We start from the raw sequence: 26025 nt of genomic DNA, 5'->3' as shown, positions 1-26025 counted from the left end.
AAAAACACAAGTGTTGTGTGCCTGCTTCAATATGGCAGCCCACCTTTGGCCCCCATGATTTGATTCGCATGCATGGCACTATTAACGGACAACGTGTTCGTATTTTAGTGGATGATGGTGCAACTCATAACTTCTTGAACTCTAAGCTAGTCAAGAAATTGAAGCTTACACAGACTCCTTACTCACACAAGTATGTGGTGGAGCAGATGTCTAGGAATGATAAAGAAGTATGGGACACGGTAGTTTAAGGGGTTGAGCTTATTGTTCAAGATCATACGATGACCCGTGACTTCCAAGTTATGAACATGGACCATGCTGATGTAGTTTAGGACGGGAGTGGCTGCATGGTTTAGGAAACACATTGCACACTAGTTATGAACACAACTCCTTATCCTTCATGGCCAATGGTAAACATGTGCTTTTTCTTGGTGAGAAAAATATACCATCTACACCTCTTATATGTACATCCGAGCTTTCTATTTTATAGAAAACAGATCTAATAGATGAAGCCTTTTTGTGTTACTGCTTGTCTCCAAGTCTTGGGAATTCTCAAGAGCAAAGTGCGGTGAATTCTAGTGATGGTATGCAAAGTGCAAAGAATTCTAATGATAAGCAAAGTGTTAGCAAATCTAACGAGCAAAGTGCTCTCAATTTTAATTCTATAGAGCAACGTGCAACTATTGTAAAACAAACATTACAGGAATTACAAGATTCTCCATCCCATCATAGCTCTAGTTTACTTTCTCCTTTTGCACTGCAAAATTTGACTCACTTACTCACGGAGTATAGTGACGTGTTCTCAAGTGATTTACCACCCGGTTTACCCCCTACACGTGATGTGCAACATGGCATAGATGTCTTGCCAGACACTAAACCGGTGAGTAAACCACCTTATCGTATGAGTGCTAAAGAAGCCAAGGAGGTTGAGAGTCAGTTGGCTGACTACCTCGCCCGTGGTTTCATTAGACCTAGCACTTCGCCTTGGGCATCACCAATTCTATTGGTAAAGAGGAAAGATGGTACTATGCGCATGTGCATAGATTATCGCGGATTAAACGCCATAACCATCAAGAAAAAGTATCCTCTGCCAAGATTAGATGAGTTGTTTGATCAACTCCATGGGGCAAGATACTATACAAAGATAGATCGTTGTTCAAGATACCACTAGGTGTGTATCCTTTTACAAGATATCTCCAAAACTACCTTTAGAACACGGTTCGGACATTTTGAAATTTTGGTTATGCTTTTTGGTCTAACCAATGCTCCAGCTACATTTATGACACTCATGGATAGTTTCTTACATCCCTATCTTGGAAAATTTGTTGTGGTTTTCCTTGATGACATTCTCATTTATAGTAAGACTGAAGATGAACACATAGAACACTTACAATTAGTGTTTGAACAGCTACGAGCTCACGCGCTGCAAGCTAAGCAAGTGCAATTTCTTTAAAACAGAGATACATTACCTCGGTCATGTGATCTCTTATTCTGGCATCAAGATGGACACGAACAAGGTCGCTGCCATTCTTCGATGGCCACATCCCAACACGGTTGAGGAGCTTCAAATATTTTTAGGCATGGATGGATTTTATCGAGAGTATATCCGTGACTATGCCAAAATAATTATTCCTATGATGGATCAACTTAAAGAAAAAGGTAAGACCTTTGCTTGGAAAGAAGCCCAAAAACGTAGTTTCGAACAGCTCAAGGTAGCTATAGCCACTGCTCCCATCCTAGCAATCGTCGACCCACTTAAGCCACTTGTGGTAGAGACTAATGCTAGTGATAAAGCAATTGGTGCAGTACTTCTCCAGGAGGGAAGACCTATAGCCTTTGAAAGTAAAAAGTTAGATAGAACTCAACAAAATTATTTGGTTTATGAGAGAGAGCTCTATGCCATAATTCACGCTTTACGAAAGTGGCGACACTATTTATATGGTGCCAAGTTTGAAGTAGTTTTTGACCATGAGAGTATCAAATGGTTTACTACTCAAACAGACTTGAAGGGCCGTAAAGCTAGATGGGCCGAAATCCTTCAAGATTATGATTGTAAGGTACGATATCGCAAGGAGCGGTATAATGTAGTAGCGGATGCACTAAGTCGGATGACTCGGATTAATTCACTTGCTTTCACGGAAATAAAGAGTGGATTTTTAGAGTCATTATGTGGCAAGTGTGCACAAGATCAATCATATGCTAAAGTGTGGAGTGTAGTTTTAAAAAGGGGTCCTCACACTCACATGTCTCTTTACAGCCAGATCAACATGTATCTGCATGTGCAAATAAAATTTCCAACACATAGAGATCCACCCCTACTCAGGAAGAGCTTAAGCGATGGAGGAATTTTTCTATTGATGATGGCTACTTACTCCACAAGGTAGAGTATGTGTGCCAAACGACTCAGACACCAGGTGCCAAATCTGATTTGAGTGTCATGATAGTCCAAGTGCTAGTCATCCAGGTATTCGTAAGACGTATGCCCTAGATAGACGGCAATTTTATTGGTCGGGCTTACATCATGATGTTCAAGCATACGTACTAAACTACCAACAGTGCCAAGTTAATAAGACAGAGCGCCTCAAGGTAGGTGGCCTTTTACATCCATTAGAGATTTCACAAGGTAAGTGGGAGAGTATCTCTATGGATTTTGTAGTAGGACTACCTACTACAAATCGTGGCCATCATGCCATATGGGTAATTGTAGACCGTCTCACCAAGATGGGTCGATTCATTCCCACTAAGACTACGGTTAAGACACTGAAATTAGCACGGCTATTTGTAGAGCATATATATAAACTCTACGGTCTTCCAGCTAGTATCATTAGTGACAGAGATCGAAAGTTCGATAATCACTTCTGGAGAGTTGTGTTCCAAAAGTTGGAAACTAAACTTAATCTAAGTACAACTGATCATCCGGAAACGGATGGTCAAACAGAAAGAGTTAATCAAGTGCTAGAGGATATGCTATGAGCGTACCTTAGATAGAAGTAAACCAATTGGGAAGACTACTTACCTATATTGGAATTTGCTTATAATAGTTCAAAGCATGTGACTACAGGGTTTAGTCCATTTATGCTTTTATATGGATTTCAACCTATATCACCCGTTACAGTGGGGTTGGCTAAGGAGAAGATACAGCAAGCGAAGGATTTTCTCCAAGACCATTTTGGCATGCTTCTAGTTGCTCGACAAAATGTTAAGCAAGCTCAAGATCGATATAAGAAGTACGTAGATGAGCATTGTCCTCTTGCTACTTTCGAAGAAGGAGACAAGGTTTTCCTCAAAGTTCCGAAGCATTCAGAAAGTCTGAAGATGGGAAAAGTTGCTAAACTTTCACCACGCTATTGTGAACCGTTTACCATTCTCAAACGTATAGGTCAAGTGGCAGATAAGTTAGCTCTTCCAGAGCACTCACGAGTTCATCCTATTTTTTATGTTAGCCGTTTACGAAAACAGCTATGACAAAATGCTAATGTCATTGACACAGGTGTGTTAGTTGACCTTATTGAACCGCCAAGCATCCCTCATGAGCCCGAAAAGATTTTGGATTCTCATGAGCTTTGCATCAAACATCATGTCAGATGACAGGTGTTGGTAAAATGGCTAGATAGACCCGAAGAAGGTTCTACATGGGAGAATGTCTCCGCACTTAAGAAACGTTTTCCTACCTTCGTTTTTGAGGACGAAAACGATTCTCCAAGGGGGGGGGGGGGGGGGTAATGTAAGGACATGGGTCCTAACGGCAAGGCCACCGGCATGACCAGACAATGTGTATGCTAGGGGGAGGCTATAAGATAGCACGATTGGGTGGAGACTAGCACACACATTACCACCGCCCTTTCATGAGGATTGTGAGTAGCCAAGGATGCCACCAGGGTAGTTTGGGAATTTTGAGAAATTTGAAGGGAATTTTGGGAATTTATGACAAAATATTGGGGGTACTTTGGGAATTTTTGAAATTTGAGGAGTATTTTGGGAATTTTCTCTATTACCTTTTATTTATATTCTATTACTTCTATATTATTGCTCTAGCTGCCATGTTTGTCGAGGGCGCCATATTGTGGACAAACATGGGAGGAGGTGTAGACAACAGCCGGGCCGCTGTCATCGGGTGGAAGCTACCATGGAAGTTGCATGCGAGGAGGAGGTGCTGACAATGGGCTACCGTGAGTTGAAAGCTGCCATTAATGAAGGTCGCGAGCTCGAGGAACATGGTTGCTCTTGCAAGATGTATCGTGGGTGAGGGTCGCGCAAGGCTCTCTAGACCTAGGTTGCGCCATAGCTGCCTGTGTGTGTGTGTGTGTGTGTGTGTGTGTGTGTGTGTGTGTGTGTGTGAGAGAGAGAGAGAGAGAGAGAGAGAGAGAGAGAGAGAGAGAGAGAGAGTTAGGGTTGTTGAGCTGAAGGCCGCCAGCATGGAAGGTCGGCAGATCAAGACACACACACACACACACACATACACACACTCGTGCGATGACGCCCTCAAGTTTCCATGCAAAGTCAAATCTCAGAATGCGACTACGTCATGGCTCTCTCTCTCTCTCACACACACACACACTTGTGCGACGACATCTATGACTCACACACACACAAACTCAAATTTTGGAGGCTGGAACAGTGGGAAGCAACAGTGGCCAACGAGTTGGAACAGTGCACAGGTCAAGTGCCGGAAGCAGCCGGATGCAGGAAATGAGGACGTGTCCGGGGGGGAGGGGCCGGAATCCCTTCCCCCATTATAATAGTATAGATATAGATGCTCTAGCTGCCATGTTCGTCGAGGGCTCCATATTGTGGACGGAAATGGGAGAAGGTGTAGACAACGGCCGGGCCGCCGTCATCAGTGGAAGCTTCCATGGAAGTTTGCATGCGAGGAGGAGGCGCTGACAATGGGCTGCCATGAGGTGAAAGCTGCCATTAATGAAGGTCACGAGCTTGAGGAACGTGGTTGCTCTTGCAAGATTGCATCATGGGTGAGGGTCGTGCAAGGCTCTCCAGGCCTAGGTTGCACCATAGCTGCCTATGTGTGTGTGTGTGTGTGTGTGTGTGTGTGTGTGTGAGAGAGAGAGAGAGAGAGAGAGAGAGAGAGATCACTCAGGGTTGCTGAGCTGAAGGCCGCCACATGAAAGGTCGGCAGATCAAGACACACACACACATATACACTCGTACGACAGCGCCCTCAAGTTCCCATGCAAAGTCAAATCTCAGAAGGCGACTGCGTCATGGCTCACACACACACACACACACACACACACACACACACACTCGTGCGACGGCGTTTATGGCTCTCTCTCTCTCACACACACACAATCATGCAAACTCAAATTTCAAAGGCTGGAACATTGGGCAACAACAGTGGCCAACGGGTTGGAACAGTGCGCACGCCGAGTGCCGGAAGCAACCGGATGCAGGAGGTGATGCCACGTGTCTGGGGGGGAGGGGCCGAAATCCCTTCCGCCATATTATGTTAGTTTAGATTACCATCTACATTCCTAGCTCTATCATCTTCTATTGAGAGAGAATCAATCTTGCTATGAAGAGCTGCACCCAAAGGAGATGTTTGGGTTGGGAGATTTAAGTACATTGCAGGAACTTTTGGCAAAGTACGAGGGAATTTGAGGGGTATTCTGGAAGTTTCCTCAAGGTTGAGGGGCATGATAATTTTCCCATTTATAGATTATGTAAAACCTAGCGAATTCTCTCTTTTTCACAAATGATTGTGCATACACGAATTATGCTCTTCGTGCTCCAAATGCCAAATACCCTAGCTTTTTAGTCTACTCATTTGTAACAAAAAGAAGATATCTTGTCTATTCAATAATGTGTCATGAGATTCTAGCGATCCATACCATGTGGTAGTTGTCTAATGCAACATTTTATTTGGTCGCAAGATAGGCGTATGAGTAGCTTGCCGAAGTTTGTTTGACATGCTTGGACCTTTAAGAGCACAAGTATGTGCCAACGATTTTTAAAAAATCGTTGATAGTTGGAATCTGGACAGATGCCAGGTGGAGTCCAGCGAGATTAACGTAGGCGGAGTCCAACGAATCTTCAACGGGTGCCGATTGTGGAGCTGTAAAAAAGGGGAAGGGCCTTTGTTGAATGTGCAATTGCATGGCAGCGATGCCACCGACATGATTGAGCGCCAGGCAAGGTTTTCGACAGGGCAGGGCTGTACTGAGTAGCGCACGCTAGGACATGATTTTTTTTCTAAAAAAAAGAGGTGCCGATCGTCGCAGGCAAAAAGCCAGTCGAGCTGGGTTGGTTAGCTCAACAACTTGAGGCTGCTATTTGAGATGGGCGAAGGTTGAAGCCCGCTCATGGTTGGTTATTTTGCTCACTACTACAGACGAGGCTCAATGGTTGGGAGGAATCTACAGGAATGTGAATAAAATAAGGGAGTAGTAGATATGTTCCTGCAATATTTTTTTCATTTGTTTTAAGAGGAATCAAAAGAGATACTGTTTGAGTTCGAAGCAAGAAAAATTTGAATAGCTTTTACTTTTGCTTATCTCTTGAATTATGTCTTAAGTTATCATTCGAAGAAACTAATGCATCTCATCTCATTTTGTAGTATCTTAGGGTGGGTTCAGACGGGGCGGCGGTAGTACAATGCATTTTCTTGTTCCGCCACCCATAGTATTCACACAAAACGGAGGGAGGGTGAGCAGTTTGAGTGGTCAACACCAAATCAATGGTTGGAATTGCACCAATCTCCTACGTGGCTGAAGATGTGCAGCTTTCGGGTGGAAGTACCTCATTTCCGAGGGTGGGAGGGTCGCTCATGAAATGGTGGGTCCGGAAATACCTTTGCTTTTTGCCAGCCAATGAGATGTTGCCATGGAGGAGGCACGCCCCTTTCTCTCTCTCTCTCTTCCATGAATGTGAATAAAATAAGGGAGTAGTAGATATGTTCCTGCAATATTTTTTTCATTTGTTTTAAGAGGAATCAAAAGAGATACTGTTTGAGTTCGAAGCAAGAAAAATTTGGATAGCTTTTACTTTTGCTTATCTCTTGAATTATGTCTTAAGTTATCATTCGAAGAAACTAATGCATCTCATCTCATTTTGTAGTATCTTAGGGTGGGTTCAGACGGGGCGGCGGTAGTACAATGCATTTTCCTGTTCCGCCACCCATAGAATTCACACAAAGCGGAGGGAGGGTGAGCAGTTTGAGTGGTCAACACCAAATCAATGGCTGGAATTGCACCAATCTCCTACGTGGCTGAAGATGTGCAGTTTTCGAGTGGAAGTACCTCATTTCCGAGGGTGGGAGGGTCGCTCATGAAATGGTGGGTCCGGAAATACCTTTGCTTTTTGCCAGCCAATGAGATGTTGCCATGGAGGAGGCACGCCCCTTTCTCTCTCTCTTCCACCGCCCCGTCTGAACCCAGCCTTAGGGAAGTTGGCTCTGTTGAAAACGCCAAATGGGAATAGGGCACTTGGAGGAGGGAGAGAGAGAGAGAGAGAGGGAGATTTTTATGGATTTAGAGCCAACTCCTCTAAAATCTTAAAAATTTCCAAGATTTTCTGATCTTTATTCTTATTCTCTTTTGACAATTGAGATCCGTTATTTTGGTGCTTGATTGCCTCGCAAAAAAGGCAATTATGTCTAAAATTAATGAAGCAATCCGTCTCCAAAGCCTACATAACCAACTCAAATTCTACTTTTATCATGTTGTATTGATAGACAATCAGTCTTCTTATGGAAAGCAACAAGTTTTCCTATCTTCGAAGAAATTTCATCTCCCAACCGGGGGTGTTTTCAAAATTTCAAAAAAAATTGAAGGTCGTTTTGGGAATTTATGACAAAATATTGGGGGAGCTCTGGGAAGTTTTGAAATTTGAGGGGTGTTTTGGGAATAGAGGCGAAACAAACTCAACATCTTAAAGTTTTGCTCGGGGGTTTATTAAGGCTTTAGGCTTAAGGAAAGGTGGCATGTGTAGAGGAGGTGAGGAGAGAGAGAGAGAGAGAGAGAGAGAGAGAGAGAGAGAGAGAGAGAGAGAAGCTATCATGTGTCAACGCAATGGTGAAGCGACAAAAGGGGATTTTTTTCGATGCCAACGTGAGTCGATGGGGAGAGGCAGAGGGAGCATCGCACAACAAGCACCTCTCTCTCTCTCTCTCTCTCTCTCTCTCTCTCTCTTGCAGGTTCTCGCGATAAGGATGCGAGACGGGTAGCTGATCGGCTTTGCCAGACGCAGTTGCAACAGAAACCAAAATGACGGGCAGGGGGGAGAGGGAGGGCATGAGTTTCTTTTGCTGTCAATCTTTGAGCGCAAGAGCAGCATATTCAAAGCTCATGTGCGTGCGCTGAGAGCCATGGACACATAGAGAGAGAGAGAGAGAGAGAGAGAGAGAGAGAGAGAGAGAGAGAGAGAGAGAGTTGTTGCCATGGCAAAGGAGAGCGAGGATTGGCAACGACGATGGTGGCTCACACACGATGATGGCGACATACTAGGGAGAGGGTGGGTCATATTTTACCTTCGAACTCAGAGATTCCTTAGGAATCTAACGAACTAATTAATCCATTCTTGTGGAATAGACCCAAATATGTAGAAATGCAATGCGAATTCTTTTATGTATACTTGTATACTATATATAAAGGGGGAAGGGATTTTGTTCCCTCCCCTTGACCGTGTGTCAAACCTCCTCCATTCGACGATGTGCTCTACGAAAAAAGGTCTCTCTCACACACACACACACATACAAAGAGAGAGAGAGAGAGAGAGAGAGAGAGAGAGAGAGAGAGAGAGAGAGAAGGTGCCGCCGCTAGAGGTGGCACCTACATACTATTTTGATTTAAAAAGGGCTCAATCCTCCACGAAAAGAGAGAAGGGGGGGGCCGGGGGGGGGGGGGGGGGGGGTGGGGGGGGGGGGGGGGGGGGGGGGGGTTTCGCTAGTAATACCAAGGAGATGTCACCTATGTGGGCAAAATGCCCTTAGCCTCATATACGAAATCATGCTTTGTAAAATACACATTCCTTGCCTTTTCTGAATCCCCTCCCCTACACTCACAGGGCACCATACAATAGCCTAACCCTTAGCTAGTCTTGTTAAAAATTATCACTTTTGTGGCTTTTAAAAACTTTTATAACAAAATAATTTAACAGCTATTCAGTTGTCTGAACAAAAAGACCTCTCTAGGAAATATGCCCAAACCATAGTATGAGTTGACCCAAAAAAAAAAAAAAAAAAAACAAAGGTTGAAGTTGTCTTTGGATGGCCATATCTAAGGACTAATTTAGTGAAATGCGTATAATTTTACTAAATTGACTCGATGGTAGATTTTTTTTTTTTTTAACAGACTTAAACTTCTTTGAAAATCCTTGCAATAGGTATGTAATGTTATCCACGATACTATTTGGGTCTAATGTTCTCTCATTAATTAATTTCTGTGCCAGATTCTCGTCGACCTTAACTTTCAAATCAAGTGCCTAAGTTGCATCCGGTGCACGCGCGAGGTCTGCTCCTTGCGACCTGTCTCCCCCTCCTGCATGCGCCCCTATCCGCCGCACCCCCTACGCGTCTTTCTCCTCCTCTGCCGCCCGTGATCGCAATAAGCTGCAGCAAGTCCCTGAATGTTCTCTGCCTTGCAAGCGCGCAAAGCCCTGCTGCGCACATAACACGCCCCTTTCCCACCCACCGGGCTGTTCTGCATCCACCCCCTTCACACCTTGCCTTGCAGACTAGCCCCCTCGTCATCGTCACCTGCTTTGCTGCATTGCGCATGACAGCTCCCCGTTCACAAAAGGCCTGCAGACTCGCCCGCCTAGATCCATGCAACCACACTCGACTGGCATCTCCCTCTCTCTCTCTCTCTCTCTCTCTCTCTCTCTCTCTCTCTCTCTCTCTCTCTCTCTCTCTCTCTCCACCTTCGCGCTGACACCACAGCCCTACAATGCGGCGACGCCTGCTATCTCACAGGTCTACCAGGCCTACAACGCGGCCACCCCCGCTATCTGACAGGTCTGCCACCTCAAAAATCTTCTTCTTCTCATTCTCTCTCGCCCACCAGATGGCGACCGCTGCCTTTTCGTCTTTGATTAAGCAGTGCGTATCTTTGAAGATTCCCACTAAATTGACCTGGTGCCAAAATCGCGGCAACATACTGAGCCTATCACACTTTTATGTTGCTTATATAAAGACTTGCAACATTTACTACTCGCTCAATTTAAGCAATTTAAGTAGTGAAGAAGGCTCTTATTAAAAAAGTAAATTTTTTTTAGCATTTTTAACTCAAATATGATTCTCAAAGTCTTTTGTTTTTTTTGCAAAACTCACAATTGTGAGTGAATTATATTGAGCACCCGAAAAAATTACAAGGTTTTGTCATGCTCATGTTAAACCATGACAACATCCAGGAATCATAATTACAACGTCTATTAGGGCAGCCACTCCTACCGATGGCCAAGGTTTGCCCCCGTCCCAAGGTATTCCGTCTGCTGACAACAAGGCACAAGTAATCCTATACCAATCCTCAGAGTGATGCTTGCGTCCGAGTGTCCATATTAGCACTTTGCTTTCCTGTATAATTTCTGCGAAGCTTGCCACCTCAAATCCTCCTTCAAAAACCTGACGGTTTCTTGTTTGCCATACATTATGAAAGAAGAAGTATCTGACAATTTGAGTGCTGACAAGGAGTGCAGGACTACCTGAGTTTTTACCTCCAAAGCATAGGTCAGTCTTGAAAAAACTAATTTTCCATGTTCTCTGGACCCACTTGCATACTTTCCCTGTGAGGCCTTTTATAGTTGGGCAGTCCATGAACAGGTGGGCCAGATCTTCACTAGTCAACCTGCACTAGTCAACCAGATATTCACTAGTCAACCTGCACCCCGAGCATCGATCTGACCCAATCCCTCTCTCCTGAATCTTCACCCCCGTCGGTAGAGCACCCCAAATAACCTTCCATGAGAAAGCCTTCATGTACTATGGAACCTTTGGCTTCCATATGTTCTCCATTACATGCTCCCACCTTTCCTCCGGCCATTGCTTTTTCCATAGCTTATTAAGGAGGCTAGACCAATTCTTCTTTTGCATCATTGTCTGATAAATGATTTTAGTATGGGGTTTCCACAAGAGACTGCTTCCGGGCCATTTCCAGGATTTCGAGTCCAACTCCGAGTGACAGATTGGCATCACTAGATTGTCAAGTTCTTTCATCACTTTGTGGACAAGCAAGACCTCCAAGCTATTGAGTTGGTATTGGGCAATCATAAGGTCAATGGTTTTCCAGCTCTTGTTGACACTGTCCCAGTAGTGCTCAAGTCGGATCAGACCCTTATTATTCAGCTTCCTTGCTGTCTCAATCCAATAGGGAGTCTGTGGCGGATCTACAACTTTGGAGAGCCAGGGGGACCAATGTAGGATGGAGTTCTTGAAGTATTTGGCTTCTTCCCCCCACTTCTTCTTCTCTCAAAGTCTTAGACACATCTAACAAGATGCTCAAGAAGTTTCATGCTTTTATTTTTTTTAATGTTCATTTGAGCTAGAATTGCATTATAATCAACATGTTACAACCTTCCCTGGCATATCCGTTGCACAAGGTTCTCTAGAAAATAATGCATCAAAGGGGAGTCATGTGAGCTCGACTACATTCACATTCGAAGCTTACATTTTAAGTTTTTTTTTTTTTGAAATTACACAATAGCTTCTACTGACACAAATCCATAAGAACATTGGGGTCCAGAGGATTCCCCTTCTTTTGAAAAAGTTCATTTTTGGAATTCCAAAATGCACTCAACACAATTGCTCCTACAATGCAGATGTCCGTCATAGAATCCATATTGTTGATGTGTCTAGACCCCATAAAGTTTCATGCAATGTTTATGTCATATGCAAAAGTTATGCTTAAAATACTAGCTCCAACCATTTTTGTGGCCCATTACAAGACTAGTGCTAAATTAGTGAGTCCCGTATGTCAATTCTTGTAGCCACTTTTGGCAAAGATACAAGGATATATTAGGCTAGATTCAGACGAAGGCGGAGGCAGATTTGCGCATGTGCAAGCTTTCCAATTATCAGGTCCACAGTGGACGGAGGCATGTGCTCAAGAGGGTTTCATCTAATGTTGCGTAACGGTTCCATGCATCCCGCTGAAAACCAGGGTGGAAGATCAGGGTTTCCAAGGAGAGGAGGGTTGCCTAATTCCTGGTGGGTCCGATAGCCAAGTGCAACCTGCTTTGCCAATCGGAGTAAGCCATGCAGCTGAAACGGCCCTGCACCTTATTCTGCCTCTACTTCATCTAAACCCAGCCTTAAATCATGTGTTTTTTTTTTCTTTGGTAGACGATAACCACATTACCTCCATGTCCAAAACCATGTACGGCCCTTCTAACAATTGTGTTTTATGTGTTTTACCTCATTGTGCGTCTATGATATTATAAAAGGGGGAGTCTCAATCTCATCAGGAGAATCTGAAAAATGTTCATAACTTCTTCACCAGGGTTTTTTCAGCTCCTCCTAAAAGGGGGGTTGACATCACTAAGGCAAGGGCTAAAATTGCAAGAATAAGGAAACATATGGTTCCTCAAGCCCTGTCCAAGATGATGGATCAACCCCTCAAAGAAGAGGAGCTTAAAGAAACCATTTGTGCTATGAGAAAAGGTAAATCTCCAGGCATTGATGGCCTGCCTAATGAGTTTTATCAGGAGTATTAGGACTTCCTAGTACCTCACTTGATGAAAGTCTGGCAGGAGGCTTTACAATTAGGAGCCCTCCCCTCCTCAATGAATATAGGGGTCATTAAGCTTATACACAAAAAAGGGGATAAGGGGGACCTAAACAATTGGAGACCTATCACTTGTCTGACTTCTGCTTATAAGGTCTTTGCCTTAGCTCTTGCTAGAAGACTCAGCCCCATCATGAAGACCATCATACTTCTAGAACAAAAGGGGTTCATCAAAGACAGGTTCATATTGGATGCGATTGTTACTCTTTGGGAAACTTTTGAATATGCTGAGGAGTCTGAGCAACATTTCATGTTCTTCAAAATTGACTTTGACAAGGCCTATGACAGGATTGAGTGGGATTTTGTGTTTTAGTCTTTGCATGATATTGGCTTTGGTAAACAATTTATAAAGTTCATTTTAGTTCTTTTTGGCAATGCTCTTGCTAAAGTAGCAGTGAATGGTGAACTGACTGATTGCATCTCCCTGAAGAGGTCCTTAAGGCAGGGCTGCCCAGTAGCCCCACTTTTGTTTGCTATAAGTTCAGATGCTCTGGGATGGCTTGTGAAAGATGCTCTGGACAAAGGGCACATTAAAGGCATCAACATACCTGGGGATGCTAATCCTCTCTGTCTCCAACAGTTTGCTGACGACACGAATGCTATCATGTCAAATGATGAACAAAGCACCAATAGTTTTTGGGATTGTCTAACTGTTTTCTGTCTAGCCAGTGGCTCCTCCATCAACCATACCAAAACAGGGTTCAGACTCTCAGATGGAGACATTCCTAATGTTGTGACTGCTGATGGTTGCTCTCAAATACAGGACAAGCAAATTTTTAGGCTCCTAGGAATCCCAATGGGATTCATGATAACCTTCAACCAAAGGTGGGAGTGGGTCCTAAACAAAGTCAGACAAAAAGTTTACAAATAAAGGGACAAGCAAGCTTCCTTTTCAAAGAGGATCTTCATCCTGAACCATTACTTGCTACCTTCAGTAATATATTTTTTGTCCTGTTGGATGCCATCCAAATACCAGTTTAAAAGACTTCTATCCATATTCAGGTCCTTTCTCTGGGGTTATGCTGAACAAACCAGCTCAGTTCCGAAAGTTGCTTGGTCTACATGCTGCTTGTTCAAGGAAGTAGGAGGACTGGGATTGCTTGATCTGGACACTATATCAATTAAGATGGCAGCTAAATGGATCTTGAGGAGTCTGCACTCATCGGACTATTGGGCAGTACTAATTAAAAGAACCATTCACAAATTCAAGCTAAAAGACTACAAATCCTGGTCAAATTTGTCACTCAGGGACATCATCCTCTCCTCCAAGGACTTTGTTCCTTATGGTTCCAAGCTCATATGCAGATTTTGGTCCTCCTGGCAAATCATGAAATCAAAATGGCATTTTACGAACACTCTTCTCTCTAACAAGCATTTCTTTCTCCAAGATTCTTCGTGGACTGGTCCTTGTGCAGGTAATCTAAAGCTGGGATGTTGTAGAAGAGCCCACAAATGCTTTAAGGCTGGAATTCTGAATTGGGGTGACCTTTTCAGGGAAGAGTCTATCAAAGAAGTAGGGGAAATTCAAAGGCAGTTTCATCTCTCTCAACCTGATGCAATATGGTGCTTGGACAGACTTCATGCGGTAATAAGGCAGCTTCGTCTTCTTGCTAGGGCCTCTGAAAAGTCTGCCCAACTTCCTCAAATAGCCAGTCAAATCTATTCTGACTTCAAGAAGCAAAAAGGGGTAGGAGAGCAGCTAAAGAGAAAGCTATACTCTAGATGGAAGCTCCAATGGAGTTGCAGGCAGTGGTCCTACAGGTTCATCTGCATATGGGCATTTGCTAACACCATTAAGGAGGGTACTCTACTTTGGCTATTAATACACCATGCTTGCTGGACAGGGCAGAAAGCTAGAAGGTGTGGAAAAGGGGATGGAATCTGCAAAAGATGTCACCTGCATACTGAAGACCACTGTCACCTCTTCTTCAATTGTCCTCTCAACAGGTATTTTATGGATGCTGTCAAGTCCTGCTGCTACAAGATCTCCTCTCACTTAATCACCTACAAGGAATTGCTCTTGGGGAACTGTAAAGGTCTTGATATTCCCCTTTGGAATAAATGGAGAGGTTGTATTATCTGGTTCATCTGGAATTGTAGGAATGCTGTAACCTTTGATTCCCCAACACCCCACCCTGGTCAGCTTGTATATGAACTTGGCAGATGTGCCAAAACCCTATGTTCAAGGATTAAAGACACTCTTCCCCAGTCTACCTCTATCTCATCCCTCCAAAGAGAGCTGAATTGGCAGAAATGGGATAAAATTATCCCTCAGTTCTTCTCCCCCACTAGACTACTCATGATGGAGTACATCTTGAAGTAACCTTTTGTTCTCAGGGCTGCCCTCCCCTAACCTGTGGGCCTTGATGTACTTATCTCTGTTTTTGTGTTAATCAAATATTTCTACTCTTTTCAAAAAAGGGGGAGTGATCCCCCCCCCCCCCCCAATGGATATCATACAATCTTTTTGCCAACTTTCTCCGTCCTAGTCTTGCCTCATGGACCATGGCATGAGTACAATATTTACTTTTTGTCTTTGTAAAAATTACAATGTCCTCTAAAATCCGAATTGACGATTTAGAATAGCCATTTTGGCCTTTCCTTGACCCATGCAGACGTATTTGAAAGGACTTACAATTTTGATGTCATCTTTCTTGGTCCTAGTCTTGCCTTATGGACCATGGCTTGAGTGCAACAACTTCCAACATGACCATAGAGAGGTGACTCATGCTTGTAAAAGGTGTACATCTTGTGGTCCTTCAAAGTGGATCTTTGCATGAGAGGATGCAATAGAAAAGACCTCTTGAACTAAGCTACACAAATTTCAATCTGATAAATATCCCTAAAGAAAAAACATCTCTCTCTCTCTCTCTCTCTCTCTCTCTCTCTCTCACATTCATGTCGGTCGCATTGATGCTAATGCACTATCCGCAGCTTCTTACCGAAGTCAGACCGAAGTGAATGTCTCAAGTAATGCCCATAAACTTGGTTTATGTCATGCAAAAGGTAGGAATCAAACTCGTAACCTTTTGGTTGCCTGTCGATCACTAAAGTGTGGTAGATTGGTTATCCTATTTCTCTGTGGAGTAATACGTATTGAGTTCAACTCTCGACGCTAGTTCTATGAGGTCTCTTAGGAAAGTTGCAAACATTAAAAATTTTTGTTTTCTTCTCTCTCTCTCTCTCTCTCTCTCTCTTATGTGCACATACATGCACACATTGTGGGTGAACAAGGTCCTTGAACAAGAATAATTACATGTAAGTAGACTCCTAAAATAAGAGGGTTAGTTTAGATATAAGTACAATAGGAATATCTTTTGCAAGGATGAGATTTCTCTGTTGGAAAGAATAGGACCATCTCTTTTCTATTTAAAACTTTAGGGGTAGTTAAGATGTCAAGGGCAAAGCGCATATGCATGGACATTGGTATAGGAGCTCATGTCCATGTCCATGTCCATTTTCATGCGAAGAGGGGATGGGGTAAAGGCCAAGGATTTCTTTGAAATGTATTAAGAACCATTTGACCTTTTGTGCATATCCCTCTTCCTGCACTTTAGTCCGTTAGACAATAATATGCGTGTGTGTGTGTGAGAGAGAGAGAGAGAGAGAGAGAGAGAGAGAAAGAAGAAGAAGAGAAATTTTAATGAATACTAGTGTAGCCGGAGCCGCCTCTCTCTCTCTCTCTCTCTCTCTCTCTGCGTCACTGTGTTGCTCGGGCCTGCAGGCGACACTGCCAGATGGATCTCCATTTGACGCGTGTCAGGGGGGGGAGCCGGAATCTCCTCCCCCTTTATCTATTAGTATAGATTCCCAAGAGACCCCTTCTATCATCACATGCGTTTAAGGGGTATTTAAAACATGGAAAAATTACCAAACTACCACTCTAATTTGTGGAAACTCCCAAAATACCCCTCAAATAAAATTCCCAACATACCCCTCATATTTTGTCAAAAATTCCCAAAATGCCCTTCAAATTTTCCAAAATTCCCAAAATACCCCTGGTTGTGAGAGTAAATTTATCAAAAAATTTAAAAAACTGTAGCTTTTCATGAGAAGACTGATTGTCTATGAATACAAGATACTAAAACTAGAATTTGAGCTTGTTATGTAGGCTTTGGAGACGAATTGCTTCATTATTTTTAGACATAATTGTCTTTTTTTGGGAGGTAATTTGTGACAAATTACATGCTAAGCACTAAAAAACGGATATACATTGTCAGAAAAGAATAAAGATTAGGAAATCGTGAACAATCCAGCTAAAATAGATACAAGGGTATTTTGGGAATTTTTGAAATTTGAGGGGTATTTTGGGAATTTCCACAAATTAGAGGGGTTTTTTGGTAATTTTCCCTTAAAACATCTACTCTTTTGTTCTTAAAACCCTTCTTATATAACACTTTTTATGATAAAAGTATCATTTATGTATTAGGATTTGTAGGAGTTCAAATAAAAATTCTCTTATATATGTAATTTTTTTGCACCTTTACATGAAACAATTAACCCTTATGTGGAGCTTTAGTAAATTTTAGATTGTAAATCATAATGAAGCCACACCTCACACTAAGGATAATCACTTTGGCAAGTCGAGAGAGAGAGAGAGAGAGAGAGAGAGAGAGAGAGGGGCCAGTGTTAGAAAAAAAACCGGGGTCTAGAGTATGTTAACCGGCTGAAATTAGAAAATCCCGGTTAGATTTTGAGCTTGCCTATAAGAAAACCGGCAAATTTACACAAGTTTTAGTGTAATTACTGGCAAAAGCTTCAAATTTTGGCCTAAAAATCTGGAGAATTTCAAGTTTCCCCTTATTTTGATAGGTTAGGAAAAATGTAATTTTCTAGCCCTGAGGGCTCAAGACTTGAGAGGCTTGTGCCCTCAAGACTTGAGAGTCGTGTGGCATGACTTATGAGTCTCCCACAAAGACTACTTTCTATCTGTGGTGGCTTCAATTCAAAAGGGCACAAATACTTTTTGGCTTCTCATTGTCTTGAGCATTTGTCAAGACTCTCTCTCTCTCTCTCTCTCTCTCTCTCTCTCTCTGTCTGTCTGTCTGGACAATGACCCATAGGGAAAACCTTTTCCCTCAAGAAAGAAACCATTTTGCCTATTTGTAATCATCTTCATGGCTTGAAAGGATTTCCACTTTTCCTTTGTTATGTACTCTCTCTCTCTCCCTCTCTCTCTCTCTCTGTGTGTGTGTGTGTGTGTGTGTGTGCAGGAGATTGCCCATGCCCATCAAGTAGTTTACAATTGAGAACTTTCTGTGCTTACAAATTACAATATCTAATGCAAACACACACACACACACACACACACACACACACACACATGAGGCTACACCTCCACCTAGTTAGTTCTGATGGGCTCCAGCTTTCTGCATCTCCCCACCTTGTCTCTATAGCAACTAAGTGCAGTTGGAACTCCTTTGCTAGGCTCAGTTCAGAAACCTTTTTCATGTCTATGTCACACACACACACACACACACACACACACACAGAGAGAGAGAGAGAGAGAGAGAGAGAGAGAGAGATTATTTGTAATGATTGATTTAGACCACATTTTATGTAAGCATTAGCATTATGCCCTTAGGCTTTAGCCTATATGAAGGTGTGCTTGCTTAGATATATTCTCTCTCTCTCTCTCTCTCTCTCTCTCTCCCCTTTGCTTTGTATCATCCACCTTACTTGATCTCAAGGTAAGTCCACCATCCATCCATCCATCAATGTCTTGACCTCAGAGACTGCATTCAATGCTTTTGCTTTCTGGGCTTTAATGAGGGGGTTTTCAGTGGCACCATGCTGCATTCATTCATTTTCACCCCAGATTGAATGACTCCACAAAGGCATTTTTCTTCAGCACTCTGGTTATTTGAAGACAGTTACAGCCATGAATGAATGGTCTGCTCTCTTTCATTCTCTCATAATTTAATGGTGCCCACATCTGGTTTTTGTCTCTTGATATTGATGCTTCGGGTGCTCGAACTGGCGTTTTCGCACAGTTAAGCCAAAATTGTGCATATGGATCTTGTGCAAATGGGTCTGTTGATCTCTGTGGTTGTTCATGTAGCATCAATTGAGCACATTAAGTAGTCGCCGCTTGCTTGTGCTTGGTTTTCTCATGACCAATAGACATGATTTTGCTTTGTTTTTCAACTACTTCTGTATATGTCAAAAGCTTCACTCATGCTCAAACATGTTTGCAGAGCTGAAGATCATCAAGACCTTTCTACTACTGAAGCACCAGTTCGACAGAAATCTCAATGGAAGAGTCTCCGCGCTCAATGAGGCGAATGCTGGAAGACGGTTTGGATTGTAAAGCACAGTTTATCAGCATGGAGCTTGTTATGCAGAAAATTTCCAATGGCTGGGAAGACAGCCCAAAGATGAGAAGAGGTATGCAAATCTCACTTGAATCACATGAGGAGTTTGAGTTCACCATGTCCAACTTAGCTGCACGGGCTGACTTGTATGAGCCAACTATGGAGGTAGCCCCTGCAGATGAGCTCTTCTTTAGAGGCCAACTTCTCCCTCTAGAACTTGACCCACGATTACAACTAGTGCATACATTATCAGGCCTGCAGAGAGGACAACATTTTGAGGATTCATTGGAGTACAAATCTGCTGTTGAAGAGGAGCTCTCTATGAAGCTTGCGTATGCGGAGGCGTTCCCTTTTGCGGCTGCCGATGAAGATGGATTCCCTCTTCACCCTGGATTTCAAGAGGGGCTTTCTTTAAAGAGTGTCAATGAAGAGGGATCATGTGTGCAAGAGTTGGCTGCAAGCAATACTAGATCTTCCAGATCAAATGGAGGTGCGGATGCACTCAAGAACGACTCGCGCTCGTCGAGCTTTCGGTCGCAGCAGAGTAGCTACTGGGGATCCGGGGAAAAGGACTCGAGAGATAGCAGCTCCTCTTCAAGGTGCTCTAATGGAAGCTCCCAAGATGGGTGTCTCCATGCTGCAGAGAGGAGGGCACAACAACAAAACAAGGCTATGGCATCAAGTAGTCGACTCAATAACATGGCCAATGCCAATGACAAAGTGGAGCTCCATGCTGATCAACATGGCAAGCCTCCACTGCCATGCCCAAAAGTGAAAAAGTGGAGCTGGAAGGCCCTCTTCACTGGGCTGAGGAGAGCAGCAAAGATACGAGTGGACGATGAGCGTAGTCAAAACATATCGCAAAGAGACGCAGCCAACAGGCAGAGAAAGTCATCGCTATTTGGATTTGGATCAACAATGGAGGCAAGCAGGGGTGTGGAAAGAGATGAGTATCAAGGACAGAGTTGCTATGTGGGCAGTGCAGAGATGAGGAAGGCAAGGTACCCACAAGCAAGCAGGGGAAAGAGCCTTGCAAATGACGATTATGGAGGGCATAGATACTATATGGGCACTGGGGGCTATAAGGGGTATAGCTACTATGAAGGAAGCCATGGGGGGAGGCCAGGGAAAGAGAAGGCCAGACTCGGAATCATCGCATGGAACGCACGCGAAAGCTGGCAAAGATGGGTCAAAAGGCCCCTCTCTGGGAAGCTCTCCAACACACACAAGCAGAGCATGCTTATACATGAAGACATACACCCTAGCTTCACTATGAAAGCCAAAAGCCTGAGCTCAACCCCTCTTACCAAGTCTCCAGTAAGAAGGGCAGATAATGTAGCCAACACTCTGGAGTTCTACAGCGCCCCTTCTTCGAAGTATGTCGATGTCGGCTTCGCAGCAAGCTGCCCAGCCTCCATGAGATCTTCCCCCCATCATAGTGGAGTGCTCGCTGTTGTCAACAAGCCTCCCCCTTCCTCTTCACTACATGACCTCCATACTGCCATTCAAGGGGCCATAGCCCATTGCAAGCAATCTCAAAGTGCCGATCCGCCTTGACTGCAAAATCATGTCGAAACTGAAGGCAATCCCTGAGCCAATAATCACTCATCTGAGAGCACCAACAAGATCATGATTGCTATCTATTTAATACTAGCTATAATACACCAAATTCCCTATTGCTCGATGCTCTGACCATGCTCGAATTCAGGATGGAAGTGAACTTGTATTTTGCAATGTCGTTCCCAAAGTAAAGCAGTGCAGTGTAGTGCCTCCTCTCATGGCATTAACATTCAGTTAAAGTTGAGCTCATCTTTGCATAGCTTTACTCACTCTTTCATCATGGTCTTTGTAGTCTAGCCAAGGGAATGTGGTTCTACTCTCTACACCTACATTAGGTATAGTCTTCTGCCCATTGGACGGTATCTAATCTTACGACTAGACCTCCTGGGGATCTTCACTCTCGGTTATGTGGATATGTATTGGGTGCTCAGCTAGGTGTCTATACATGCAGATACACTGAGTTCTTTATGTAATGGACAACTTTATGGGTGAGTAAACTTCCATGTTGGAGCCTGGCTGTAAATATGCAACCAGTGAAGGACATCTCAACTCAATTGCACATAGTTGGCCCATTGAATAAGCCTTGAGAATTTCCCTGCTACCAATCTTCTAATAATACCATCCTTTCTTTAACTTGATGATCATGTCAACTGTTTAGAAGCCTATTACTTAGGCTTCTTATGCTCTCACAATTTGAGCTTAATATATGTGGGGAAATGGCTACATTTCTTGTAATATGTCTTATAAGGTTCAATTCCACAAATGGGTTAAGAACTATATAATGAATTCTATTGCAATGGAGAGTGCCTTCACAAAATTAACATGATGCACATATGCAAGGTATCTCCCATTCCTCTCTTTAGAGGCATGGGAAGGACTCTCAAGGAGTTCACAAGAAGATTTTCTCATGTAGGAAAACGGAGTCTTTCTCAATGTTTTTCATACAATGCATAACATCGTGAGCTTCTGCTCGAGAGGCACCGCATACCTAGCTAGGTACGATTGGGGGCAGGGGACCGCCGCCCCCCCCCCCCCCCCCCCCCCCCCCCCCCCCCACCAACCGGTCCCCTGCCCCCAATTGTACCTAGCTAGGTATGCGACGCCTCCCTCACAGAAGCTCATGATCTTGAGGTAAGTCACAATGTGGGAAATATTGTGAGAATTTGTCCAAAACTTCTTGTGGCTTAAGAACCACTCTTCTAACTTGACTTGATTTGTCTATTCTTCTGAGCACATTGATTCCTTTTTAAAGATTGATGTAAAACTTTTGTATGAATATGCTTTTGTTAATTCTTCTCAAAGTTTTAAATAATACCTCTCCTGCTAGCATCATGAGGTGTGTTAACATGATTGGACGATGCACCTCTAGACAAGAAATTTTCTTAACTCTCATCTCATGGATGCACCTCCAAAAATGTAAGTGCACTATGTGAGTTCAAAATAAGCGGTATTTTGTCTGGAAAAATCTTGAAAATTTTGCACGATTATTTACAAGAGGGATTTCTCACTCCTGTTTAAGAAAAACTTGTAATTTCTTAAGAAACAGGAGTCAACTTATAACCTCATAACATATACAAGTATGTGACCCGCGAAAAAAAAACATGGCCTTTAATTCTATAAAACTAACTTTCGCTTGAAAGCACACGCTGGTTGCAACTCTCCCCCCCCCCCCCCCCCCCTTCTCTCTCTCTCTCCATCCAATAATAGGAGCCATGAAAGCTGATGCCCACAACCCTCTCTCTCTCTCTCTCACACACACACACACACACACACACACACACACATGCACACACAAACGCACACGCCAACAACAACAACAACAACAACGACGACGACGACGACGACGACAACAACAACAACAACAACAACAACAACAACAACAACGATGAAGTCGGGCTACATGCAAAGCTGGCATGTGGAACACGATACACAAGGGTTGTATTGTCCTAGGTTGTAGGTCATGTTCATAGTTGGACACAAAGCAAATCCACCAAATTTTCATCGGGTAGGTTACATGGTTATATGCAGCATCCTATTTTTGTAGTCTACCATGGACGACGAACAAAGGAGGGTTGTCGGACTTGAAAGTTTTAGTTTCTTTGATAAAACTTAGCTTCATACCGAGTTTCCGAAGGAACGAGAGCTTGGTGTGGATCTCTCTCTCTCTCTCTCTCTCAACAATGGTCCAGACATTATAGTAGATCCACCATTATTGTATCACTTTGGTCTCATAGGTCATTTTGGCCTTTTAAAGATGTTTAATATAACATTTCATTTCGTTATTATCTCTCTCTCTCTCTCTCTCTCTCTCTCTCTCTCTCTCTCACACACACACACACACACACACACACACACACACACCGTACACACACACACCAGGTTCACACCTCTCTCTCACGCATCAACAGATGTGTGAAGAGGCTCTCTCTCTCTCTCTCTCTCTCTCTCTCTCTCTCTCTCTCTCTCTCTCTCTCTCCAGCCAAAGAAAATAAAGGCACACCTAAAACTCTTTTAGATTTTAGGTCATAATTTGAAGGATGGTGGTATTTATTCTAAAACTTGTAATATTTTGTCGGTTTTCTTCACAGTAGATTCCAAATCTAGCCAAGATTTTGCACACACTGCATGATTCTCTCTCTCTCTCTCTCTCTCTCTCTCTCTCTCTCTCTCTCTCTCCAAAGAAAATAAGGGCATACTTAAAACTCTTCTAGTTTTTAGGTCATAATTTGAAGTATGGTGGTATTTACTCTAAAAGTTGAAATATTTTGTCCGTTTTCTTCACGGTAGATTTGAGATCTAGCCAAGATTTTGCACACATTGCATGGAACTCTCTCTCTCTCTCTCTCTCTCTCACACACACACACACACACACACACACACACACACACACACACACACACACACACACACACACACACACACACACACATTGATGAAGGTGGGCTCCATGTGAAGCTGGCATGTGGAACACGATATGTGGGGGTGTACTGTCCTAGGTTGTAGGTCATGTTTATAGCTGAACATTGAGCAAATCCATGAAATTTTTATCGGACGGGCTACATGATCACTGGTAGCATTCCATTTTTGTAGTCTACTCCACGGACTACGAACAAAGGACGAGTCTATCGCCCTTGAAAGTTTTAGTTTCTTTGATAAAACTACATCTACTCAATCCTAAAAGACCCTCTTCATCGGCATCACCTTCTCCAACTCAAAACTCCATTTAGGTTCTTTGATGGTATTTTTTGGCTTAACAATGAGCAGCCCAGGTATTTCACTATCACCAACCCCATTTATCCTCCCTACCTCTCCATAGATGACAACAACACCATTTTTAAAGAAGGCAAAGGTATTAGCACACCGCCCATTGTCTAAAATTTTATCCACAGAGGCAGTAATAGACCTTCTAACCGGTCTCACAAAGTCATATTATCCCAAATCAAACCCATTATCTTTTGTAACCACTCTGTAGAACAAGCCTGATTTGATATAAAAGCCCTTGTAGAAGCCTTTTGTCATAATGGCTTTGAGAGAATAAGATTATGGAGAATCATCTACAAATACTTGGAAGCCACAAAAAACCTTCAATCATGTACAAACTTAAAAAAAGTCAACTTATGCCTCAAGAGGTGGGCACTAGGTCCCTAATGGGGGCCTAGTGCCCCCATTAGTGGACTCTCCTACAAACATAATTGACCTAGTGAAAAGAGGAGGGTGTTTCCTACACATACCTAATTGCATTGTATTTGTTTTCCTATGGAATCTAAGGCTAAAGTAAGTGGTTTTGACATCATAAGTGTGATACTTGCTAGCTAGGTGGGAAGTACCACAAATCACCTCCACACACTTCCACTAGCCCACTACGCTGGCAGACATCCTTGCATGGGGGGTACCGATTCAGGGCTATATCAAAGAAGGAGAACCTACCACCTCTCCCACGTCGCCCCATACTCCCACCACATCACTCTGTGTGAGCAGACCACTCCCGCCTGCTTTTTCAAAATGGAAAATTTGCAGATCTATATGAAGGTAGCAATGTAGGATATTGAGAGCTTGAGTTTGCAAGACTTTTTGATTGGACCATACTTCACTAACCAATTCTATATGGAGCTCCCCAACTAGGTATGGGCCTTCATCATAGGATTACCTCTTGTTTAAATTTCTTGCCTCAAGCTATGGTGGACATCGATAACAAGTGTCCTTCATTGATGACACCTGCCAACCACTTCTAACTCTCTTTTTGTTGTTGGCTGTAATGGTGGCAGATAACATTTGGAGGACTTACCATATCTTGCATGCAAATGGTTTAATGGGAGTTTTTTCTTCCTTGATTGTACATTGCCCAAGTTATACATGATGAATATACATTTTTTGGACTTTTTTTAACCTATGGATGATTGGCTTTTTTCATGCTCTGATAGTTGAATTCATCCTACACACACACATACACTCAAAAGACTCGCACCTCTCTCTCGCACAACAATATGGAGAGGCTTCTCTGTGTGTGTGTGTGTGCCTGCCTGCTTCACACGATGTCTTTGGTATCTCTCTCTGTCTCTCTCTCTCTCTCTCACACACACACACAATAGAGCAGCAACAATGCTTTCACTCTGTGTGTGTGTGTGTGTGTGTGTGTGTGACACACATGCAGAGCAGAAGCATATATCTCTCTCTCTCTCTACGTTCAACTCTTGAGCGAGCGGCTGCTAAGCTCCACGTGGCATGCCTCCCTGTTCGCCTTTTTTTAAGCTACATAAAGAAAAGAGATAGAAGTATAGGGTTTTTTGGCATGTGGAAGGCCATAGGGTTCATTGTGCAAGGTTGTTGCAACACCGAAGCCGTTGGATTCTTTGGTCGGATGAGCGCCACATGGCAAGGGCCTTTGTAAAATAACTTTGTTGTCCCTTCAATTGTTTCCTTACATCACATTTTCATGGACATTATGCAAGTTTATTGTTTTCTTATAGTGATTGGATCTACCTTTTCGTACAAAAAATCATAAAATTCTCTTGTCATTCATTTCATAACATTAGTGTGGCTTGACTTTCCATTCCTAATTCTTTTAGAATGCCGATGTGAAGTTTCATATTGTTTCTTACAATTCACATATAATTTTTTCTAAATCTTAGCAAAGATAAGTCTTGTTATGGTATTTAATTGGTGTTCTTGAGAGGTCTAACAAGAATCCCACATACAAAATCTTGAACTTTTTAAGAGAAAAACTATGCTAAGTGAGGCTCTTATTTATAGAGTCGTGGCCTATTAGCTTAACACTAGTTTAGTACCAAAACAAGACACTTAAGTGTCTTTTTTTTACAAATTTAGATTAAATGCTACTTGCATAAGAGGGTGTATTTAAGAAAATCCTCTTGATATGCTTAAATATGTTAGCTAAAGAGTCTTTGAAAAATATAACCTTGTAT

General features: G+C 43.0%; 1 protein-coding gene across 5 annotated transcripts; it reads left to right on the top strand.

The window, feature by feature from the left end:
• Positions 1-18001: 18001 nt before the first annotated feature.
• On the top strand, positions 18002-21240 carry LOC147434069 (uncharacterized). 5 transcript variants are annotated; one of them, XM_086490690.1, is made up of 3 exons: positions 18426-18620; positions 18926-19115; positions 19212-21240. In XM_086490690.1, the coding sequence occupies exons 2-3, from the start codon at positions 18983-18985 to the stop codon at positions 20597-20599; spliced, it is 1521 nt and encodes a 506-aa protein (XP_086346816.1). In that variant the 5' UTR covers positions 18426-18620; positions 18926-18982; the 3' UTR covers positions 20600-21240. The 5 variants fall into 5 exon arrangements, with proteins under 5 accessions (XP_086346813.1, XP_086346816.1, XP_086346811.1 ...); XM_086490687.1 differs by lacking the exon at positions 18426-18620 and adding an exon at positions 18002-18418 and having other exon boundaries at positions 18926-21240; XM_086490685.1 differs by having other exon boundaries at positions 18427-18620; positions 18926-21240.
• The last annotated feature ends 4785 nt before the right edge of the window (positions 21241-26025 follow it).

Source organism: Adiantum capillus-veneris, chromosome 19, assembly GCF_014529385.1.
Source record: "Adiantum capillus-veneris isolate H3 chromosome 19, ASM1452938v2, whole genome shotgun sequence".
In the NCBI taxonomy this organism is placed as follows: domain Eukaryota; kingdom Viridiplantae; phylum Streptophyta; class Polypodiopsida; order Polypodiales; family Pteridaceae; genus Adiantum; species Adiantum capillus-veneris.
The sequence above is the reverse complement of the archived record's forward strand: the minus strand, read 5'-3'. Positions and strand labels throughout refer to the sequence as shown.

Excerpts from the sequence above, each read along its gene's own strand:
- LOC147434069 (XM_086490687.1), top strand. The coding sequence starts at position 18,983 with ATGGAAGAGTCTCCGCGCTCAATGAGGCGAATGCTGGAAGACGGTTTG.